Raw genomic sequence first — 24861 nt, 5'->3', positions numbered from 1 at the left:
TGCACCATGTGACCGATTTCAACAAAATGGCGACGACTCCATCCTTAGTTTTCACATCGCATTTTATGTGACATTAGCCCTGTGTACGATTCTTTCGCCCATGCAGTTGTGTCTAAGACAATATTCGAATATGATATTGTCATCTTTATGTGTTCATATAATTGAATTCTACATTAAATCATATAATGTTTTAAAGTCTAAAATTGTATACCTGAATATCAACCGAAATAAAACAATTGCATTTCCCACTGGAAAACATTATGACAGACCTGAAAATACTAAAACCAAAGAAATAAAATACGATAATACTGAAACATACATTGTGTAGGCCTTCTCGTTTTATTTACCATTGTCCTCATTAAAGACAATGCGTTATTGGTTTGCCACTATGCAAATTTAAAATGAGCCATTCAATGATATCATCATTTACTTAATATTAGACATTATATGGAATTTACGAAGGTTGCTATTTATTCCACGCGCAAATACATATATTCCATTTTATTATTCAATCTAAATCGTAACATTTTAAAATTGTTGATCTTAGTAACACATATTTGACACTTAAATAAATATAATTTTATTTAAATTTAATAGGAACAAAGGTCACACAAATATTATTGTTCCCGTTCTTGACAACAAAGAATAAAATGATATCAGTGTTGCCAACAAGCATTGCACATAGAACTACAATTTACTTATATAAGCTTATATAATATGTGTCGTAATGATATTGCAGAAAATTATATTAACGTAAACAAGGTTTAGCTGCTGAATATTTACACAGGGCGTAGCGATAAGAGTGGTAAATATAATACCATAACCGGCGATTAATACAATAATTTACATGACTGCATTAATAATACAGACAAGTGAAATAGACTGTAGTTTCATACAAAATATTCCCCACTCTGACGATATTCCAATATGAAATAAAGCTTGATAATATTTCTTACCTGCCACAGATGAATAAATCATTAAGTATAAATACCCGGGATATTATTAGAACAGTAACACTGATATCTGAAAACGGGTGCATTTAACTGGAAATACGCGTACTGTATTCTGTTACAGTACTATGGCCTGCTGCATTTGGGCAATATTAGCTGTGGTTCATGTCGTTAATGAACAATGTCAACTCCCCGTGATGAACACACTCCACTTCACCATGCAGACAGTCAGGCTCGACTGCCTTATAAGAACAATACCACGTGAGTATTTCTGTATTGATTATTACGGATAACGTGTCAATGATGTTCGTCCAAGCAACGACTGTATGCATCAGATACTCAATCAGAAAATACTGTATTAATTTTTTTCTATGTTTTCTGTGCTATATTCGTGTAGTTTCGTAAAAAGAAGTACGTAAATTAATTGCGCACCAATGCAGCCATGGGCGGCCCTACTTTTGTGTGTTTTGGTGACGTTGTTTGCGACTATACTTCACAGCAGTTAGTGAGTTGTTACGTCATCTATGCTAATCTGTAAATAATAAAGCTTATTTTGAAAAAAATAGGTTTTTGGTGAAGACGACATCAAAGGGCAATTCTGCGGTTATTCATCAAATCATCGACACTTAAACACTGTGTAAAAATCACTCTCCAGTTTTCCTTTTTTCACCATGTTAATAACGTCTTCATTTTTATTAATAATATTCAGCTGGTAACTGACGTAACAAGTTAGGTGTTTTTATCCATATGGGACATATTCATTCACGTAATAACGTCTTAATTCAAAAACAACACCCAAATCGTGTTGCATATTTTGTTGCATAATTTAATTTTGCCAACACACACAGAAAACGAAATAGTCGCACATTTTAATACAAAATAATATATCCTAATGTTCCATTGAATGCACTGAACTATGGCTCCATTCCACACTCTATCGTCATCTATGTACACTTATGTACTTGGAACATTGCATGCAATGACGGGAAAAGAACACAATTTCCGGGGCAAAAACAAGGCACGTGTCTCTTTCGCTGTCTGTAAAGTTTTTGTTTTGTAGCCATTTGCGAATAAGATTTATTGACAAAATATTTCTCAATCAAATTCGGGATTACTTTGTCATGTCACAATGATCCCCAACAAAATGTTTGCTGTGTTACACTATATTGCTCACAGGAAAATTTTATGACAACTTGGTTTTCTGACTGTTTGGAAATACCGCATCCAGGATACAGTGCTCTGAAAACAACAGTAAACCATTCCATTGATTACATTTTGTCATAGTTTACTACTCAAATGCCAATCTTCAAATCACGTATATACAAGAATTCCGCCATCTTGTTTGTTCCACAAACAATATTACCCAGCATGCAGTCCCACAATATTCTAATTACTGTGTTTCGAATATGCCTAATTAAGACCGTCTTTGTCTTTGTAACAAGGAATATCTGAGCATTCTCTACAATTTAAATTATGTTTGAAAGAAGTTGTTCGTCAACTCATTGGAACTTGCCTGTATGGAAATATTAGTATAGAATTGATGAATTTGGAATTTTTAAAAGCACAACAAATTATTTATATTTCGCTGAATGAAATGTTCCATGAAAATGAAAATTAAATAAAAATAAAGTTATTTCCATGGAAACAATGACTTTGCGGTTTCCATATAGCGTTAAACCGTATCGACAATTGAGAAACTGAACTTGAGATTCACAACTCGAAAACAAGTTAGGGTATTCAAATTGTTTTCGAGTTTTTTTAATCACAAACAAATTGAAACAATAATTAGTATAAATCTTAGAAAATTTATGTTGCAAATGATATTGTTATGAATTTTATGGAAGACACTTCCTACACTGGAAAGGTTGTTTGAAAATATTTTAAAATTGTTTTTAAGACGTTTAAACTATGATTTGCCACTTGTTATTAAAAATATTCATTTCTTACTGTTCTGAAACTCGAGCTATGTATATTCTCTCAAATATCATAATATGTTGTTCTCTACGTCATCATCACACTTCGTTTAACATTTATTCGTTGCGGGATCTGTGACGTTAAAATTAAAACATAATATTAAATATAACAAAAGAGCACGTGACATGGTGTGCGTATTTATGTTAAATATCGGCTAAGTGAAGCATAAATGTGACCCCACCCTGTTAAAATGTATTCGTGCTTATAATCAAGGGATGTGGCAAAACAATACAACATACCTTGATAAGAATATAACACCAAATAAAAGGCATGGTAAATACTACGTCAAATCAAAGAAAACACCTTCTGTATGCATGACTCGGACCGGCGCTCGCTCCCAAATAATATGCTTAATACACGAGCTTAATACGTAGAGGCGGCAGGAAACCCGTCCGCGCGATCCACGCCACACAGCATAGCCAGACATTGCGGCAAAGGCCTTCAGATCTGGCTGTACTAGAATGGTGAAAGCCGAAGGTAATGGTACAGTGAATAAGTACTGAGAAATAATTGTAAACTGATAGTTGCTGCTGACATGGAAAGTAACATAAGAAAATAACATATGAGATCTAAGCTACTTCTTCCAGACTTGTTTATTTGTTTTATTCGTAAATCTTGATACTATTTTGAATGAGGACAATAAATGAAGGACAGATAAATCCTTATTCACACACGTATCACCATAATGAGAACGCATGCGCAGAACAAACAACAGCTTTATTACGTTACAGGTGTAAAGATAGAAACACGATAGCCCAAACACGTCATTTTTTACTGAAATAAAATTCCAAATAATTCATTATAAATAAAATGCATGCCTTTTTGTCACATGAGTTGGGAACCAAATAGAATTAGTTTCTCGATATTTTACAGAATAATAACCTATATTGAAATATGACTCGGTCTGTACATCATTAAAAGCAATCAGCTTGTATGGCATATGCATTGTATTAAACAACAATGTACATAGCTAACATGAATTATTAGAACATTGCTAGGAATAGATCTCAAATAATGTGCTATATATGGGCAAATAAACAAAAAAACTGCCTGGGGGGGGGGCGAAGGAAATTGAGTACTAGAGTTCAAGTACTAGAATGTGCATAATAATAGACTCAAATATAACAGTATTAAGTGATATCGTCGTTTAGAAATAATGTACCACGCAATAAAATGTCTTGATGAATTAACAGTAGAACTTCGTTTATTAATTAAATATTTAATTAAATACCTAATATTCTCACTATATCCACCTACTACTGGGTTTAAATATATCAGGCTTATACCACGTGACTCTCTGTTCAGTTATTTATAGTACACAAACAGATACCATTTTGTCAGTGTGCGTGTTTTCTACAATACAATCGTTGGGTCTAAAAATTCTGATAATAGCCGAATAATATGTGACATTTCTGTGTTGCACTATGACGCGCGATACAGATCCCGAGGAAACAATACTACTTCATAGAGATGACAGGGAGTCGGGACCAATAACTGCAAACCTCACTTCGTAAGCATCTTTCTCATTTTTATTCTCAGTGTGATTTATTTAGTGTGTGAATCGATATACACAATCCGTATAAGCAAGGGTTAGATAAGGTTTTATTTCCGAGAAAACCATAAACGGCAACTAATCGACTGTCTTTGTTGAGATTTTTAAAAAAAATGCATTACACTCGCGAAGCTGACTTGGTTTCCAAAAAAAATTTATTATTATAAATTATTATCCGCACAAAATAATTGACATGTAGACTTGTTGCTATAAAGTAAACAATTAACTTGTTAAATGACCTAATTAGGTTTTCATAAACTGTTAGCTTTGCACTGTTCTGATAGGTATTGGGTGGAGGGGTTCTGAGCTATGATCATTTAATCTGACTGTTTTGTTATATTTTTAGCCATTATTTGTTTAATCCCTACAGATACAGACAGACTGCCTGGTAAATGTTTTGGTATATTCACCCCATGAGGAGTGGATTTTTTTTATTCCATTAAGAAAGGATAACTTGTAATTCTTGTAATTTTAAGCTAACCTTTATGTTTGATTTTAGCCAAAACTCTGATGTAATTACTTCAAAACTATTAACCATGATTGTGTAAACTTGCATATATATTGAATCCGAAGCAACCGATATGTAATAATACCCATAATCAATAAACTTTTCCTTTTCTGAAAACAAATTTGACTAAAAAAAGAAACACAAAATCTACGTATTCAATATCGACGCAATTCGTTTAGTGGTTTCAAAACAGATGAAGAAAAATATTTTTACAAAACACACACACACACACAAAATACAAATATGTAATATATAAATGTGAGTATAAATAAAATTAACCAAACCTGTAGAGTTGGTCCTGGTCAGTTATATATTTTTCTACATACTAATCGACATAATTAATACATTGCATGATAACATGAGTATGTTTGAATGAACGGATAATTTTTTTCAGAAATCTGCAGACACTTATGCATATATTAAAAGCAAATATTGGTCCTGGGTTTCTTGGAATGGCGTTCACTGTACAACATGCTGGACTTCTGGTAATCACAAAGTTAACTACTGATAGTTTGTATAAATTGTCGTGTATATTATAGTAATGATCTCTAATTATGTATCTGAATATTGTTAATATGACTACAACCTCAACTCTATACTGTTGGTGTCTGCTAGTAGACGGTGAGTAGATATATATAGACAATCTTGTAATATGATTACAATTTGTGTTTCCGTCAGCTTGGACCGTTTTCTTTACTTGTGTTAGGAATCGTGTCTACACACTGTATGCAGATATTGGTGGATTCCAGTCACAACCTCTGCAAAAGGTATGACATACAGTTATGAGACAAATGCATTGTGTACTCCTAGTATTTAGTAAGGTCACATTGGTATTATGTTTAGTATGGGCGTTCGTGAACTAAATAATTTGACTACTGGTTCATGTTTGAGGCCGGGTTTAAAAAATAATAAATGATGTTTGCGTTTATGTTTAACTATTAGTGATCACTATTTAATTATACAATGATCTGAAGGAATGCACTAGCTATGCGACACTTAAAATTTGATTTCTCGTTTATACTTTACACACATAGCCCTTTGTTCAATATTTCAGGCTTTGAAGAAAAATAAGAATATGCTTTTATACATTTTGTAACAAAATAAATGTAACATGTATAATAGTTAAATGTCATATTTATTTTAAAAATAAGTGACTTTGAACCTGGGTCCCATTCTTAACCAACGAACAATATTGTATACCACGACGCTTAATTATATATTATTCGCGGGTAATACTGGAGATAATATGAGGTTATTACGGATAATTATGAGGATTCCTCAAAGTATCGACCGACGCGCAGGTGACGACTCTCCCGCTTTAAATATGCGAACAATGTTGAATGTGCATATTATTAGAATATCCAGATCAAGTAATAGATGGGATGTCCTCACGTAAACAAAATTTACTGATTCATCTTTTTAATATTGGTTCATTGCCATAATTAATAAAATATGAGTCTATTCATTAATTTCGTTGTCACACGTGTTGTCAGCGTTGTCATAGGCAGCGCTTTGTATGACACGATATGACACCATGGATGTCACCACACATTTCAGCGTTACGATTCATCTGTGCAATAATTGTATATTATAAATATTTCAGAACCGGTTGTGCTGCTCTCGACTACGGCTGCCTAGCCCATGATGCAATACAACAGTCTTCCAATACCAAACTGAACTCGTACGGGAATATAGGCAGGTTAGAAACGAATTTGTCCATCATATCATCCCTATACGTTCTTGCTAATTGTGGCAAATATTCTGGCTGAACTTCGGGGATAGATCGGAACTTTTTTTTAAATGTTGATATCGTATGCGACTCGAATTCTTTACAGTATACAAACAGTCCAATATCAATTAGTAAAATAATTGGTGCTTAATAACATTGGATGCACCAATGAACCTCGTCATTTAAGGTAGAGATGCAGGTTCGTGGGCACTTGGGAGTGAATTTTTTTTGTGTTTTTGCTTTTTATTATCCAAACAGTCTTGGCTATAGACTGTAGATTTGTGAATAGTGGAACATACTCTAAAGACGATTTTAAAATATAGAAAACAGGTACAAACATTCTCTTTTTTGAATGCTTAGCAAGATTTAGCATGGCTGTACATAAATAATCAAAAAGAAACATGGTGAAAAAAAGTAATGACGAGATCTCCATATTATGCACTATATTTAACTTTTAACAAAACGATAATACATTTAAATTTGGAACTGTTACAGCCATTTTAATTATGAGCAATAGCAAACTTCTTACTGAGTGAATGGTTATGCAAATTAGCAATTATCTCAGTTTCTTTTTAGTGTACATCCCTGAACTTTAAAAAAAATAGCTCCTAGACGCTTTGACCTTTTGTTTTGAAATGTTCACAAATGATTGACAATGTGTTTATCTTTAAAACACCGTCGGGGCATTGTTTTTGATTAAACAGTGTTACAACAATCGTACAGACAACTAGCCTGGGTGTTAATTTATGCATAAACTTGAAGTAGTGAAATTTGAGCTACTGCCTTGCAAAATTGACAACTGGTAGACAGTTTTCAAGACGGCTCTTTCTTCATAGTAAACAGATGTACCCATAAACCAATTTTGACAGGAAACAGAAGCATGGTTTAGGAGCTATTTTTTTTAAATAACTTTTGACCAAAAAAAAGCACATTTTTGTGCATATTTCAAACTACAGTGTCCATAAAAAAATAATAAAAATTTATTAAATTACATACAATAAGTTTTCCGGAAATATGTAGTTTTGTGGACAAGGGAGGTCATCTTGGTTTCCTAATTAACTAATTAAAATACCTGTCAAGTAAACTGAATCTTTACCTTAAATAGAGCTGAATACTATCATAGTCACCCATTTTGGGCTAGTATCATGAACCTGACTCATTAATCATGTTATTTGCAGGCACGTGGTGAACACTTTCCTTGTTTTGACACAACTTGGTTTTTGCTGTATTTACTTTATATTTATATCCGATAATTTCCAACAGGTGATTATTAATTTAATATTAAATGTCCGACAGAACGTATGTTACACCTTTTTCCATATCGTACATATTGTCATCAATATTCAGTAAATGACACTCGATGATAACACTTACAAATTAAAACAAATAGGTAAAGATGTATTACTGTATAACGCCACGTTTTAGAGTTAATACTAACACCGTTTTCATTTATTGTCCATTGCAAATTATAGTTGTCGCGAACATGTTGCAATTGATCTATTTTCTGATGCCATATTAAACTAAAACTTATTCCGTCATGGATAGAATCATTTTGAAAACATATATTTGTGCAAAATCAAATATTCAGTCTTCTTTTAACCAAAAATGTCAATGACAACATATAAAACATATTTAATAAAATTAGATTTCTAAGAAGAAATATTGATTTTTTTCTTTTTTTTTCTTCAGGTATATAGACAGTTCCACCCTAACAGTACTCCAGTAATACAAATATTTATGGCAATACTTGCTATAGCATTTATACTACTTTCTTATATCAGAAACTTGGACACCTTGTCAATATTTTCAGCAGTTGCCAACCTTCTCATAGTTATTGCAGTAGTCATTACATATGAGGTATGATATTCCTTTTTATCATAATTTATTACCCTGTCCGTGCAAAATATTATGATATAGCCCTATTGGAATCAAGAAACTCAGTAATTAGGTAGACAACGATATGAATATACCCCCCCCCAAAGTACAACGATGGTCAACATAAATGTTTAGTGAGATGATTTTTTTTCCAGTATCTCATTTCCGGAATTTCAGAGGGAAAAACGGACCTGAGTTCTCTACCACTTGCAAAGAGCATAAGCGCTTACCCGATATTTTTTGGTACAGCAGTATTTGCATTTGAAGGAATCGGAGTGGTAAGTCCGAGATCAATGTGACGTTCTTAAAGACATTAAACTGACACAAAGCGATAGATCCGCATCATAAAAGCTTAAAATACTTATCAGCGAAGGTCTGATCCCACATACTAGGCACTCCCATTGTACCCGGCCTACAAACTAAGTTCACTATGTTTATTTGCACATCTATGGTATAAGATACCACAATTTGTTGATGTGCTCGAAAAGAGTTATTGCGGTGACCTTCAAATCCAAGATGGCGTCCAAGATGGCGACCAAGCCTGTACAACCTAATATAGCTGGTTCCATTTGTGTTGTGATAGAATATTTGTGAAAGTGGCTAAATATATGTTTTTCTGAACCAAAAAGTTCACGAACTAACATTCTATGATGATAAAAGTATTGTTTCTTATCAAACTGTAAGATATTCACCAATATTTGGTGCAAACCACGTTTTATGTATATAACTGATGATCCATTTGTTTGTACCATGGCTCTTATTCAGCAGCTGAAATTACATTGGGTGACTGGCACCTATCCAGAAATATCAATAAAGAATCTTGAACGAGAAAATCGAACTCATTCAGCACATAGTCACTCAACGGACTGTGATAAGCAGAAGGCAGCTTTGTCACCGTAATTAGCAATGCACACCAAAAAGTGAACAAACAGTTTTTAAAGGCCCTTCGAGATTTAACGAGTCATTGGTACATTTTGGCTTACTGTAATCGAAGAAACGAAACGAAACGGGGATAACACAAATAATGAAATCAGTACATAATCAGTGGAAATGGGTCATATACGTACAATATTTACAGATAATTAAAAATACATAATCAGCGAAACAAGGGTCTTAAACGTACAATACTTACAACTGTCGGTCGAAACTTGACCTGTATATTCACTTTTCAGTAGTGTATACTGGTATTACATAAAACATTTGCAGAAAATAACAATATTTGTCAGTAAATGGTTCATTTCGCTGATTACAGATAATAAATAAAACAAGAGTCTTACTACACGTTCAATATTTACAACTTTCGGTCGAAACTTGATTCAGTAAATTCACCTTTCAGTCGTGTCGTAACTAGATAAAACATTTGCCGAAAATATCGGGACTTTAATTAGTTTCGCTTCCCTAATTATGGATGTTCAGAAATCTGTAATCAGCGAAACAGGGGTCTTCCACGTATATTATTTACAACTGTAACTGGACGAAACATGACCAGTACATTCACATTTCAGTAGTGTATACAACGGCATGAAACAGTTGTCAAAAAATAAAGGGGATGATTTTTAAATTAACAGTAATATTGCAACCAGCTATGCAACGTGCAACGCTCCGAGGAGTACCAAAAGGCGTATTAATTTTATTATGACCATCAGTGTGGTGAGCTCTCTGGTTCAACCAAGGACGAGGGATGGGGCTGTCCTCCTTTACGGACCTTCCTTTCGGTGTCATCACCTTTATTTTTGACAATTGTTCCATGCCGTTGTATACACTGGACTACTAAAGCCAACAATTTACATAATAACACATATTTCCAATTATCTGTAATTAGCGAAACGAATGATTTATTGAATATGTTTAATGTCCTTATATACACTACTGAAAGGTAAATATACAGTTTGTACGTGTACGTATAAGACCCTTGTTTCGCTAATTACAGATTTCCGATTATCATATACTGGTAGTTACTGTTCAGATCGAAATACTAAAACGTGTGTGTTACTTTGATATGTTACTGTGTGTGCCATACACAACTATCATAAATATTCTTAACCAGTAATGATACTGCATTTCGAAATAAAATTGTTTTTTTTTATCTGGCAAATAAATTTAGCAGTTTATAAATATACAGTATATAATACCCTATGTATAGGATCCAATAACAGCTAAACTGCTCATTACGTAAATTGTTTGTACACAATGTGGTATATATTTGTCAATTTGAAGTGAGCAATATTATTCACGTATCATTAAAACAGATCCACTATCCAATATCATACAAGACAACTGTTTGTCCTTGTGGTTTGGTGTGGTTGTTTGTCTAGTAAATTTGTTTTGACATTTTTCGCTGACATGACTGGAACATCAGGGCGGGTTCGACATGCCCGCAGCAGATGCTTACCTTTCACGTGCACCTGGTCTGACTCCCTTATGGGGGTTTATGATGTTCCGATTCCATCGATTTTGTCAGTATATTTTTCTTGACTACTGATTGTTGAAGAATGGCTAATTGGTACTTCTATAATTACTGAAGTCGTCTGGTCAACGAGACGAACAATTCACTAAAATGTGAGTGTGGACTCGGCTAGCATGGATATATTGCTATCAACTAATGATATCAACTTGGAATGCAAATATGTGGATTATTAATCAATAAAACATATGAATAGCCATTTACACTAACATTCTAGCATAAGTATTTAACCAGATATTTGTACATTTACCATTCAGTAGCCATATTGAATTTGAAAGTTATATCAGGGGGAAATTCTCCTCCTCGGGGTAAATTCTTCTCTCCGGGGCCTCCACACTTGTCAGGGGGGAATCTCGTCTCGTCTCTATATCTCGTCCCTTTTACGTCAAATAAGACACACACAACGAAATACGTTTCAGCTCTCGTCTTAGTCGGTCAATTGAGCACACTATAAGACACAGCGCCCCAAGGCCCTCCAGGACTGCTCTTAGACTGCGTCTATCGTGCTGTGTTCCCCAAGACCAACTCAAACTCTCCTTATTCATTTTCAAAATTCTAACCAATTACAAAACAGTAAAAAGACTCTAAGGCGTAACCTTCAATCATAAAGCCAATCACACTAAGTACTGAATACGTCATATCTATTGATTAATCGTTCACTACATTAATAATTATGGATATAAACTGTCAGAATCTTAGTCAGAATAGCGGCGGTTATCTGGTTCCAAATCACTGAGCCAAGTTCCGTCCAAAACTTCAAATAGGCCTAAACGATGACAGACATAACACAGCAATTCGCTAATAATCAACTAATTAAGTCGGTCAACAGATACGCAAAAACAAATTCATGACAGTGACCACAATGATGATTTTTTTAGCACACCAAAAAAAATATTGTTTCTCATAAGACATAGAAGCAAACTAATATAATGAACAAAGTTTATAGGGTGGGTACAATGTGACCTGAGATCCAGGCAAGCTACGGGAATCAGACCTTCGCTTATTATTATAATGGTTGGTTTACCACTGTAGTGAATGTTTGCGATTCGCTTCGCTAGGATTGCCCTTATAATCACTTTCGTAGGTTTGTGTGTGTGTGTGATTTCCAGTGTTTTCACGTATTAATTCTTCTGTGATTTTTTTGGCTTGGTTGATTTCGCTCAAACTTGGCAGGTAGGTCACACCTTCACCCAAGTTATTAGGAAAAATCTGAAAAAATTGTTGGCCCACCTTTGCCATAGAAACAGCCAAAAAAATGATTTTTGGATAGCTTTGTGCCAAATGTATTTCCTCCTACAAATTTAGGATAAAACACCTCAGACATAGCTCATTCTACTCAGCTTCAGTGTGGGCACAAAGTTACTATTTGAATTTTTGATATCTTTTTTCATTACCGAGAAAGTTCACCAAGAATGGCATTTTAACTCTTCTGTGATTTTTTTGGCTGGTCACACATTCACTCTAGGTAGGTTGTAAAATCTGAAAACAACTTGTGGTCCATTGTTTCCATGGTAACAGCCCAAAAACTGATTTTTTAAATACCTTTGCGCCAAATGTATCTTACCCTACAATTCTAGGATTAAATAGCACAGACATATCTCATTCTACTCAGCTTGAGTGTGGGCAAAGATTTACTGTTTTATTTTTTTATGTATATTTTCATTAACGAGAAAATTGTACTCAAAGTTGGCGTAACTTTTCACCAGCAACGGCTTTAAAATCGTCTGTGATTTTTTTTGGCTCAGCTGATTTTGTTCATACTTGACAGGTAGATCGTACCGTCACTAATTGGAAAAAAATCCTGGCCCACCACTGCCATTGCTACATCCAAAAACTGATTTTTTGAATACTTTCGCCCCAAATTCATTACCTCCTACGAGTTTTGTAATAGCAGTGTTCAAATCATGCTTTTTATTTTGGCTACATTACACACTGTTAAGAGATCACCGGCGCTGACATTGTTACACAGTATCAATGTAATTCCAATGCAACTTTGAATGAACTGTAAATGCTGCCTTCATTCTAGAAAACACTATCGCAAAACGGTTGGAAATAATAAAGGTAACAGCAGAATACGTCATAGTAATAAACTAAGTGACTTCTAAAGACAGAATGTTTTTTGCGAACTTCGTATACAGGGCCCATTTAGTTATAAACCGACGTTAGCTTCCTGTTCATGTCCTACCATGGAAACACCCAAAAACATGTTGCTTGTTTTTCAGCAGAGCGGATCGCCAACCAGCCTACCTCGTGGATTAAGCTGATAACGGTCACTGTACTATTAAAGGTAGGTGGTCGTCGCGCCGCGTTCTGTTCGATATGGGACTCGTACACAACGCGTGTAAAATACATTGTTTGTTCACATGAAATTCAAACACATGCTGCGGGACGACCACCTTTACACTGATTTGACGTAGTATTTACCATGCCATTTATTTGGTGTTATTTGCTTGCTTTACTTTCTATGTTAACAGCTACTATGAGTTTACAATTATTCTCAGTACTTATGTACTATTAAACTAGCTGACAAGTCTGTGTATTGGATTTATTAGACCTAGCTATGATGAAATTGTTTGCGTATCTGTTGACTGACTTATTTAGTTGATTACTAGTGAATGGCTGTGTTATGTCTGTCATCGTTTAGGCCCATGCGAGGTCCTGGACGGAACTTGGCTCAGTGATTTGGAACTAATTACGATATAACCGTCGCTATTCGGACTACTATTTCTGACAGTTGGGTATTCGCAGTTAGTAATATAGTGAACAATTAATCAAAAGATATGTGTCCAGTAGTTAGTGTGATTGGCTGTATGATTGAAGGTTACGCCCTAGAGTCTTTATACTTCTTTGTAATTGGTTAAGGTTTTGAAAGTGAATAAAGTTGTTTGAGTTAGTCTTGGGGCAGCCTTGGGCAGTCTAAGAGAGTCTAAGGCAGTCTAAGGGCAGTCTAGAGAGAGTCTTGGGTCAGCCTTGCGATAGTCTTGGGGACTTTTCCCCAGGGCGCTGTGTCTTATAGAGTACTCGACTGACCGACTAAGACGAGAGTTAAAACGTATTTCGTTGTGTGCGTCTATTTGACTGCAGGCTTAAGTGACTTTCCCGATCCCGTACCTCAAGGGGACGCAATAGAAAGACAAGACGAGATTCCCCCCTGACACGTGTGGAGAACCCAGAGAAGAAGAATTTTCCCTGTGATATAGCTGACAATCTGCCATCAAATGTTTCTCATTTGTATATTGAGCTGGCCCTGTAACAATGGCAATGCATATATAGGAGAAAACTGCTAGTATGATTTGTTCTACAATGTATCATAAAAGCAAATAAAGACATTAATTTTGTCTGATTGTGTTAACTGCTTTTATTACAATTAATGAATTTCTACTATTATACTGTCATGGGAAAAATATCGTCTTGTCTCTATACACGTCTGCTTGAGGTACCGGACCGGGAAAGTCACTTAAGCTTTACAGTAAAATAGACGCACACAACGAAATACGTTTCAATAGCTAGTCTTTAGCCACATCGAGAACGCCTCAAGGCAAACTGCCTGGTCAGAGACTCTGCCCAGGATTGACCAAGACTCTCTCACCTCATGGAGCTCTCTCTGGGACCAAGAACTTAACCAATTACAGGGGAGTATGAATTCTATAAGGCATAGCCTTCAATCATACAGCCAATCACACTAAGTACTGGACACATCATATCTTTTGATTAATTGTTCATTATATTAATAACTGCAAATACCAAACTGTCAGAAATAGTAGTCCGGATAGCGACGGTTATATCATAATGAGTTCCAAATTACTGAGTCAAGTTCCGTCTAGGGCCTCGCATGAGCCTAAATGATGACAGATATAACACAGCCATTTACTAGTAACCAGCTAACCAAGTCGGTCAACAGATACGCGAAAACTAATTCATGACAATACCATGATGTCCCATTCTGTATGTAAAAACAATGCATTTAAGGTACGCGGGTAAAAGTACAATATATATATTGCGGTGATATCAATTATATATTTATAACTATGCAAACCGAATTAGTACCACAACGCCAACTTTTCATGACCATTCACTGTTTTGGGTATAGCTCTGCAGGTAGTTCTTTACATGTAACGCTAAAAATGAGTGACAGTTGTGTGGAATCTAAGGTTTTCGTTTCGATTTGAAGATTTACCTTCTATGGCGAACATGGTTTACACTCTACTGGCATTGGTGTACAATCAATAAAGTGTGTTCCTGTACACTTATTACGTCACTCTAGAAACCACTAGTATTATTATATATTGTTTTATCTAATGCCAATAAGTTGCAGACGTTATACTCGTATGATATGGAAATAAGGATTTCAATTACTATTTTTTGTCTAGGTACTGCCCGTAGAAAATAAAATGCAGCACCCACACTATTTTAAGCATGTGTTATACATTGGTATGGCTATAGTAGTGGTGCTTTTCGTCTCCATGGGTACGCTGGGCTACATGCGTTTTGGTCACGATGTTGCCGATACAATAACATTAAATCTTCCCCAAAATCAAAGGTAAGTTTCGACTTGTTGCTTTCACCTTTATTTATATTCTCGTCCCAGGAGAACAGGGGTCCCAAGGGTCTGCATACTCAAAAAGGTGTATGCAAATGCATCTGTGATGCGTCAAACTAGTTTTCGGTGTCTTAATTATAACTGAATTTGTAAATATGTTAACAATTTGATCGAAGCTATTCGTTTTAGTCTGTTTAACGTGAAAAAATGAAATGAATCCTAAATATAGATCCATTTTTTGTCTAACGATGAGTCAATACAAAAACAAGCCATTAAAATGACACATATTTATAATTTTCTTCAACATGGTTTTCATGTACTCACATAGCAAAGAAAAACATAGATCACAAAATCAACTTAAGGTGAATGTCTACACTTAATGTTTAAAGGGTAATTCAAGTATGTTGGAGAAATGATGAATTGTTGGAGATTTGTTTTTTTATCTTTATATCAAGTCATTACGTATCGTAATGTCCTGAACAGTATTTGTTAAAACCAAATGGCCGACAGTCTGCCATTTTTAATTTAATCTTGGAAAATGATGTGCATCAAGGACCCATTATGTTAAATTTATATACCAAGTTTTTAAAAAAAAAATTGTTTGGTCCCGAAATGGCAGAAATGCTTGATTTTGATCATTTTAGCACTAAGGTAGCCGTCATTTGGAAATATTGAATCGAACCACAAAACAAATGCATGTACGTGTAAAATTTGATAAATCAGATAAAACAAAATGGCCGCCAGCCTGCCAACATATATCTGTAATAGGTCATAGTTAAGCGGTAATATAGTCTGATTGGTCATTCGTTCACGGTGAATGTTAATCTCTTGTTCCAGTGCAAGATTACTTATATCACAACTGATTTGTAATTCTTAGGCTTTACATATCTGTGAAGATTATGTTCTCGATGGCCGTATTTGTCAGCTATGCAGTACAGTTCTATGTTCCGATAGAAATCACATGGCCAACTTTACGAGATAAGTTACCAGAGAGATTCCAAACATTTGGCGAATACGTCTACCGAACAATATTAGTTCTTATTACATGTAAGTAAATAAATGTTTTATAATTTGAGGACAATATGGATTAAATCAAACATAATTATATTTGGAATAGTAATAATTTGAATTTAACGGGAAAGTATGTACAACATCAAATGATATACCTGTGAGCGCTTTCCTGTAATTATATGTAGTAGTTTTGGAAGCGAAGACAAATATACAAACATAATACTGTAACAGTAAGGTGCAAACAAATTAATTCCCCTGCTTTTCCCCAAGAATTGAATTTTGTTCCTCACAAAGAAAGTAAATTCAAGTCGGTTTTTAAAAAATATCCATTTGCAGTATATATATATTTCAACTGGGTCCCCGGATATATGTCTTGAGTTATATTCAAAATTACAGACACATAAATATATAAACATGAAACAAGAAATTCGAACACACAACTCAACACAACAAATGCGCCTCGCCATTATAAGCATAAACACTTCCCGTATACTATTTAAATGTCTATACCTAAACATACTTGACATCATTGCAGTACAGTGTAACGTAATTCACAATTCCTTTGGCCGTAAATCCGTACAATGATGCGACGTCGAATCGCTAAATTTGCATCGAATAAATGTGCGCAAACAAACTGACATAAAATACAACTCTACCCAGCAAATTGGCGCATAAGAATAATTTGGTGTGCGATATGACTAATTCAAGCTCAAATGAATATTTGAATTGATTTTGTATTTGTTAATGTCCATTATGTCAGTATATTAGAAAAAGGCCTAAAAAGCATAAAACTTGAAATGTAAAGATTGAAGTATATGAATCAAACATAAATATGTGAATTTTGCACATGCAAATGTGTTTACAATCCATATTTCATGCTTTAACTTTCTCTCTCTTTTTTTTTATTCTTGTTTACAGTTGGTTTCGGCGCTCTTATACCAAAGCTTGGTCTTTTCATATCATTGATAGGATCACTTTTAGGAAGCAGTCTAATTATGATTTTTCCACCAATTATCGATGAACTTGTTTTCTACAATGGTTATAAAAAGCCTTCGGCAGTGTTGCGACTTACGAAAAATACTATTATTGTTTTACTTGGGTTTTTTGGGTTTATTTTTGGAACATTGGTGTCAATTATCAATTTAGTAGACGCATTTAAGCCAGTGACGAACATAGGAAACATGACAACGATTCATACTACGGAAATGACGCCCACTAGTTTTTGAAATCACTAATATTTAATGAACAGCCACATATTAATTACTCAAACGATAAATAGAATTGATAAAACCGTTATTTTTTTGGAATTATGTTAAGCCTATATTTGTAATTCAGACCAATAGCATTGTGTACATTTTCGTTCGAATGAAATGTTCGAACTGTAAATAATGTGTACAGTATTAGTATATATTATGAGGTTGGAATCGCTGAGTTATCTGTGCTGTATTGAATATATATTATTTTTATATATGCATTTTATTGATTCAAGGTATACTGTAAAATGACTAATTTTTACTGGGTTTAAATTTCACTGATTTAGCATTTCAGGCATATTCAGTGGGTTTTAGTTAAATTCACGCTTTTATCATTTAGATAATGTGTTTTATGCTAAATTTTAAATATTCACTGGGTTTTAATTTAGTGCATTTTCCAGTCAGCGAAATAAGCTAAATTAAAACCCAGTGAATAATAACCATTTTACAGTATATGCAAGTTCATGAGCAATCAGATCCCTCAAAGTATGGTTTTAAATTGTTTATGATTTGACCTTGTTGGCTTCACACTGAGTCTACTTATGTAGGACGTGTCAAAAAGTTGCTCTACCAATATCAATATACAGAAGCTTACATGATTGTTTATTTCTTCAAATGGGCATTATTTACGTGTTTATTCATTTGACGAGAGGGTTTCAAACTTAAATATCCTCCAAATTTGTATCTATTTGATTTAAAGCAGGAGGGTCGTCACCTGCGAATGCGCGGGAATGGAGTCCCAAGCGCGTTGTGTCGTCACAAGAAGCGCTGTTCCAGCACAGACCGAACTCCGCATAGTTCGATACGCGTTACTTCTCATCACTGCACAAAGCAGCTTTGCATAGAACTCATTTGCATATTCGAACAAGTTCTAACTACAAGACCCTGTCGATTAACAAAGTTATGCGTAAATCACTTGGTTACATTAAACACTTTAATAAGACGTTTCACGCCCCGACTCCGAATAAAATGTTCTGTTAATTAGATTAAAATATACACGAATAGTTCGGATGTCACATACGTTTTTTCCCCACTTTTTGTAGTACGTTTTCAGATGTAACAGGTACAAGAAAATGGCCGTGCGTAGTGAGGTGATTGACCACAAAATTGAAGGCTGCCTGTGACGAGGCACTATTGCGTAAAGCGCAAAGGCCTGTGGGAAGGAGATTGAGCACAGACCTGTGTCATATGTTCGCTGGTTCCCGGCGTCCTTTGCGAATGGTAGGTAGGACGCAGGTAACTAGTAATCGCCATATTGTTCCATTTCGTTGTGTCGTCACCGGAAGCGCTGTCCCAGCACAAACCTGTGTCATATGACGCCTTACTAGCCGATTTTGGCTAAAATTCCGCTCCGCCGCCTCTTTACAACAGTGATATTGCTTTTTACAATTTGGGTTGCCTTTGAATCACATATGTTAGTGAAATATTGTTTATAGAGTGAAATATTATTGTCATACATAATTCTATCTTTGAAACAACAGAAACTAACACATAATAACGATAATCAAATTTGTGTTTGAAGTTCGAAAGTAGTTGCGTTATTTCCGGTTTCAACTAGTTCGAAAATAGAACGTCCTTGAGCGCAATAAAATCACGCGTAGAACTCCATCCGAACCAGACTCTAGCAGCGTAGACTTATTGCAATTTGGGCCCAGTTTGTTCTTACAAGTTTTCTAAGTTTCATTTATCGTTATTTAGTAAACAGGTCTCTGAAACGATTTAATATATCTGTAAAATACGTGGCAATCGACAATAGACTTCGAAACGTTCGGAATTTCGAACAAACTCCCGGCACACCTAGCGCGATATGCGTCAGATCGGTGTAGAAGACGCCGAACTGCAGCGTCAATGACCGGCCTCTTGTGGCTTGGTACGCCATGACAATGCATTCTCTACCATCGGCCCCACGGACCGGAGGATGGCGCGTGACCCTTGTTACGCAGGATGCAGCCAATGTCATATGACGCCTTACTAGCCGATTTGGGCTAAAATAGCGCTCCGCCGTCTCTTTACACTAGTGTTTATACTCGGAACTTGATATTTTTTTTCCCAATTTAAGTTGCTTTTTAATCACGTATTTTAGTGAAATATTGTTTAGTGAGTGATATATTAATGTCATAAATAATTCAATATTCGAAACAACAGAAACTAACACATAATAACGATAATCAAATTTTTGTTTGAAGTTCGAAACTACTTGCGTAATTTCCGGTTTCAACTAGTTCGAAAATAGAACTTCCTTGAACGCGATAAAATCACGCGTAGAACGCCTTCCGAACCAGACACTAGCAGCGTAAACTTATTGCAAATTTGCGCAATTTGGACCCAGTTTGTTTTTACAAGTTTCATTCATCATTATTTAGTAAACAGGCCCATGAAACGATTTAATATTTCTGTAAAATACGTGCCAACCGATGACTGACTTCGAAACGTTCGAAGTTTCGAACTCCCGACACACCTAGCACGATATGCGTCATAATATATTGAAGATATGCACGATCGGTGTAGAAGACGCCGACCTGCAGCGTCAATGGTCCCAAGCGATCGGTTTGTGCTGGGACAGCGCTTCCGGTGACGACACAACGCCCAAGCGATAACACACGCTAACACGCAAAGGCTCATGGGTAGACGATTGTTTGTAAACTATGGCCATCGGACGCATGCGCAGGTGACGACTCCCCCGCTTTATTAAAGTGGTGCGTTTCTCGGGACGAGGACTTTTTATTTTGTCTTTTGTACTCAGAAATAAGTGGTAAATACTTGAGTAGTTGTAACGAGAGTGAGGTTAGCTCGTAATCATAGAATAAAGAAATTTCCAGAATCATAAATTACTGCTAATATTTTCAGTTTATCATTGTAGTACAAATGTATAATATATTACACTTTTCACAAATTATGGCGCGTACATTGTTTCGGTTTTTAGACAGTTAAGGATATTCAGTTATCCGTTCGCTAACATGAAATTGTCTCGTACAATATTAGTAACTTAATAAATAAAATATCATAAAGCTTTAGGCAAAAGTCATACCGGGCAATTTACAAGTCCAAAAACACAAAACAAATGACCGCCGATGAAAACAAAACAATAAATACACTACATAGTCAAATCAGTATTTCATTATTTAGGCCCTCTCTGTTTGTTCCTGAGGCAAGATTTGCAATTTTCACAATATCTATGGATGCCCAATGCAACTTCACAGTGAATCAGTTATTTCCTTCAAGAAATAATGACCTAGTGTGAAATACAGATTGTAATTTGCTTAAATGTGTATCGAATAAATGTCATACTAAGGAGAGATGAGTTGCAATTTGTTGACGACAATATCACTCACTGAGGCCAGTGAGTCTGAACCATGATAGGTACTTATATGCACCATAGAGACAGAAACCTCCATTAACGAGTCTTTTTATTTTCATACATTTTCAAGATGGCGGCCCCCATATAGTAAATATCGGTAGATTAATCACATTTATTTTAAGTGTACACCAGCTGACTGTGCTTATATGGTCAATGGCCGTCACTGAATCATTCTTTGTATACGTTTCCATAGACCTTAGGACATTCAACTGCGAGTATCCCTTTCATGTAACTTTAGTTATAATCCTCTGCCCAATTAACTATGTCAGCACCACTGTTACATCTTCCTCTGTTCCGTAAGCATAACATGGCTGCCAGTGTGTAGTTACACAAAATTGGCCAACTTTTTCCTAATTATCAATTACACAGGAATATTAAAGACAAACTTATTTTGTTATATTCTGACTGGAAGAAGCTGAATGAAATTACAAATTATTTAGTGTGTTCAATTTGTGTATGAACAATTAACAACTTTAATAAATATGATTTTACTTGGTAAAAAATACTGTATTCTAGATTATAATGCCCCATTATCATCTAGATAATGCACTGAACAAGGCCAATCGGTCAGAAAATGCTACACGAGAACAAATATCGTATCAGAAACATGTGATAAGGAATATTGAAAAACTGAATAATTAATTGTGCAAGCCAAGTTATGCTCGTCTCAACACAACATGGCATTGGGCATCAAATGATAGACATCTTGACTAGTTTCCAATTATTGGGGCACAACCATACTCAAGCTAGTGATAGCAATGTGGTATCTTTAGCAGCTCTTAATATCTTCACAACTCAAGAGACTGCCTAGACTCAAATCGACCCCTTTGAAACTATAACAACACCACTAAAAGGATCAAGAGAGTTCTTCGATCGTACAAAAGCTATAGTACCCAAATGAAAATACATGTAATACTTTATTTTATTTAGATTTGTTTTAGTAAGAAGTGGTGAACAAGCTATGACTGTTCACTTGTATACTAGACATTTGTTAGTCATTGACATTCCATGAAAGCCATTCTTTCTTAGGTAGATTTTTTCGGAAGATTTTTCAGGCAATGATTTTAAAGATACATGGCTGCATCTCTAAATGTATAGTATTTAAATAATACCTCTTAGATGGTACATTTTAGCTGATTCGGTTGGTCAGCGACTAACCTGGCAACTGTTTAATGTTTTTCTTAAGACCAACCTTGTGCTTCTAGGCCAATCGCAAACGTTTTCACAACTAAGTCAAATCTTCAAAACATAGCACTTTTATATCCTACCCCCCTGTTCTCATGAACTGTCCTAGGACTTTTATATGAATAAGATGCATCGCCAGGATTAACTGTACTAAGAATAAACCACAAGTGCTGGGCTTGGAACTCAAAGCCCATAACTTGCATAATGTGACAAACTGCCAATTGAGCTATCTGGAACACGATGTTGGTTATGGTTTGGGGGCAAATATTTGGAGTTGAATAATTAATATTCAAAAGAAGCTAGTTATGCAAATTTTCATCAGAATGATGCACCCTGACCAGGTTTGTATACCACCCTTCTTGCACATGTAAAGGTATATCGTATACACCATGACCCAGTTTGCATGGTGTTATAATCATTTGTAGTAGTGGTGTATTAATACAATCATAGCACTACTAATACAACCCTTGCTCATTGAGAATCAAGACTAAATAAGGAATACAAATCTAAACGTTTACTTTGCAGCAGCTTCGATTGGAGTATCAAATGTGCAATATAAGCTTACTTTATTTCAAAATAAATATACCAACACATACCAAAATATCTAACAATGAAGGGGGTCAGACATTTCCGTTCATTTACCATGTTACAGGCATTGCCCATTTCCATTGTGAGTGATTTGTTAAACATACCAATGAAAGATCTGATTTTCGATAAACCAAAGGTTAGGTATTAAAATATATATATATATATATATATACAAGTTTCTTCAATTATTGTATCATTTACAGGTGTTTAGCACTATGGATTTACTTGTTTCTGGTGAAATAACTTATTCTCATCATCATATATTTATGATCATACGTTTATGCAATTTATATTTATTTTTCAAGAATATTTCATCGGAATCGCAACAGACTGCAAGCAAGTCTAGACATTGCGGTACATGTAAAAAATGCAATGACAAGTCTTTTTACATTGTCAATATTTTTATTCATCATCAGTAAAAAATAAATTCAAGTTTTATATTCAAAGTATTTGATACATACAAGGCAGTACATTATAGGGATGCTACATTAACATATACATGAATCATCTGTGCATTTACACCAATGTGATCTAGTCTCCCGTGGATATACAACATAGCATCCGAGCAAGCAGCCTAATCGATCATGTTCCCCGGGCTCTGCTGTAAAAAAATGCTAACACGAAGTAGAAATGACAACAGCCTCAATAATGCAGATTTAAGCAGTTTGTTAATTTGACATTACCACCCTTCAACATTAAAACTAACATTTGCGTACTTCCCTTTTCAACCCTACTCTAGTGGGTAAATGTCTGTGAAAAGAACATTGCAAAGACATCAGCTGCATGTACACGCACATGTACCTAACAACCACCAACATAATGGAATGTACCTAAATAAGTAAGAATAAAATTTGACTGTCTATTGCAATCAAGACTAAAATATAAAGTGAATGGGTATAGCAGTGTTAAAGCAAGAAACAAACGAGTACTACATTGAGTTTAACAATTCCATCAAAAATCGAAAAAAATAAATGTGATAAAATGCATTGGTTCATTCATAGCAAGTACTCTGTACAATCACCAACAACTTGTATACAATATACATGTCTATATTGATGAAGATTTACGTGAATTCCCATTTGAAGTCAAGTAATTGTTGTGTTGTAATCTCCATAGTCGAGTGTAATGCAATCGCTACGATGTCATTTCTATCATATAGCTCCTAGTAAGCTGTCTCAGTTCCTGTAATGCATAGTCTTCTGGCATTGGTAAGTTGCCGATATGTGGAGCTAACAAACGTGATGGTATTATAGGCTCCAACTCTGGATTTAAAGACTGTTGCTACAATAAGAAATAACAAAAATTGGTGAATTCCAGCCTTCCAAATCATTAATTTCACAAGTTTAGCTTTCCAAAACATTCATACAAGGATTGTAGCCTCCACAAACATTTATACATAGATTTTAGCATGCCAAAACATTCATACATAGATTTTAGTATTCCAAAATATTCATGCAAGGAAATTAGCCTTCCAAAACATTCATACATAGGTTTTAGCCTTCCAAAACATTCATAAGAAGGTTTTAGCCTTCCAAAACATTCATAAAAAGATTTTAGCCTTCCAAAACATTCATAAGAAGATTTTAGCCTTCCAAAACATTCATAAGATTTTAGTATTCCGAAATATTCATGCAAGGATTTTAGCCTTCCAAAACATTCGTACATAGATTTTAGCCTTCCAAAACATTCATACATAGATTTTAGCCTTCCAAAACATTCGTACATAGATTTTAGCCTTCCAAAACATTCATACATAGATTTTAGCCTTCCAAAACATTCGTACATAGATTTTAGCCTTCCAAATCATTCATACAAAGATTTTAGCCTTCCAAAACATTCATACATAGATTTTAGCCTTCCAAAACATTCATACA

At 34.9% G+C, this 24861-nt stretch overlaps 2 protein-coding genes across 5 annotated transcripts in view; one reads left to right on the top strand and one right to left on the bottom strand.

Annotated features, from left to right (window-relative positions):
• The first annotated feature begins 1058 nt into the window (after positions 1–1058).
• Positions 1059–20684, top strand: LOC102810375 (proton-coupled amino acid transporter 1-like). Of its 2 annotated transcripts, none has more exons than XM_085497840.1 (10): positions 1059–1211; positions 5379–5469; positions 5663–5751; positions 6588–6683; positions 7892–7976; positions 8403–8570; positions 8744–8866; positions 15423–15592; positions 16470–16639; positions 17522–20684. In XM_085497840.1, the coding sequence occupies exons 1-10, from the start codon at positions 1132–1134 to the stop codon at positions 17827–17829; spliced, it is 1380 nt and encodes a 459-aa protein (XP_085353966.1). In that variant the 5' UTR covers positions 1059–1131; the 3' UTR covers positions 17830–20684. The 2 variants fall into 2 exon arrangements, with proteins under 2 accessions (XP_085353966.1, XP_085353965.1); XM_085497839.1 differs by lacking the exon at positions 1059–1211 and adding an exon at positions 4293–4434.
• Positions 20685–23369: 2685 nt separating this feature from the next.
• Positions 23370–24861, bottom strand: part of LOC100377298 (nuclear pore complex protein Nup98-Nup96-like) — a 51430-nt gene continuing 49938 nt past the window's right edge. For all 3 annotated transcript variants that reach the window (XM_085497836.1, XM_085497838.1, XM_085497837.1), the window contains exon 38: positions 23370–24268. In XM_085497836.1, coding sequence (XP_085353962.1) covers positions 24122–24268 — 147 coding nt within the window. In that variant the 3' untranslated portion in view covers positions 23370–24121. The remainder of the gene's footprint in view (positions 24269–24861) is intronic.

The sequence above is a fragment of the Saccoglossus kowalevskii genome, chromosome 4 (assembly GCF_978046115.1).
Source record: "Saccoglossus kowalevskii chromosome 4, keSacKowa6.1, whole genome shotgun sequence".
Taxonomy (NCBI): Eukaryota; Metazoa; Hemichordata; class Enteropneusta; family Harrimaniidae; genus Saccoglossus; species Saccoglossus kowalevskii.
Note: the sequence above shows the minus strand (reverse complement) of the source record. Positions and strands in the feature narration are given on the sequence as shown.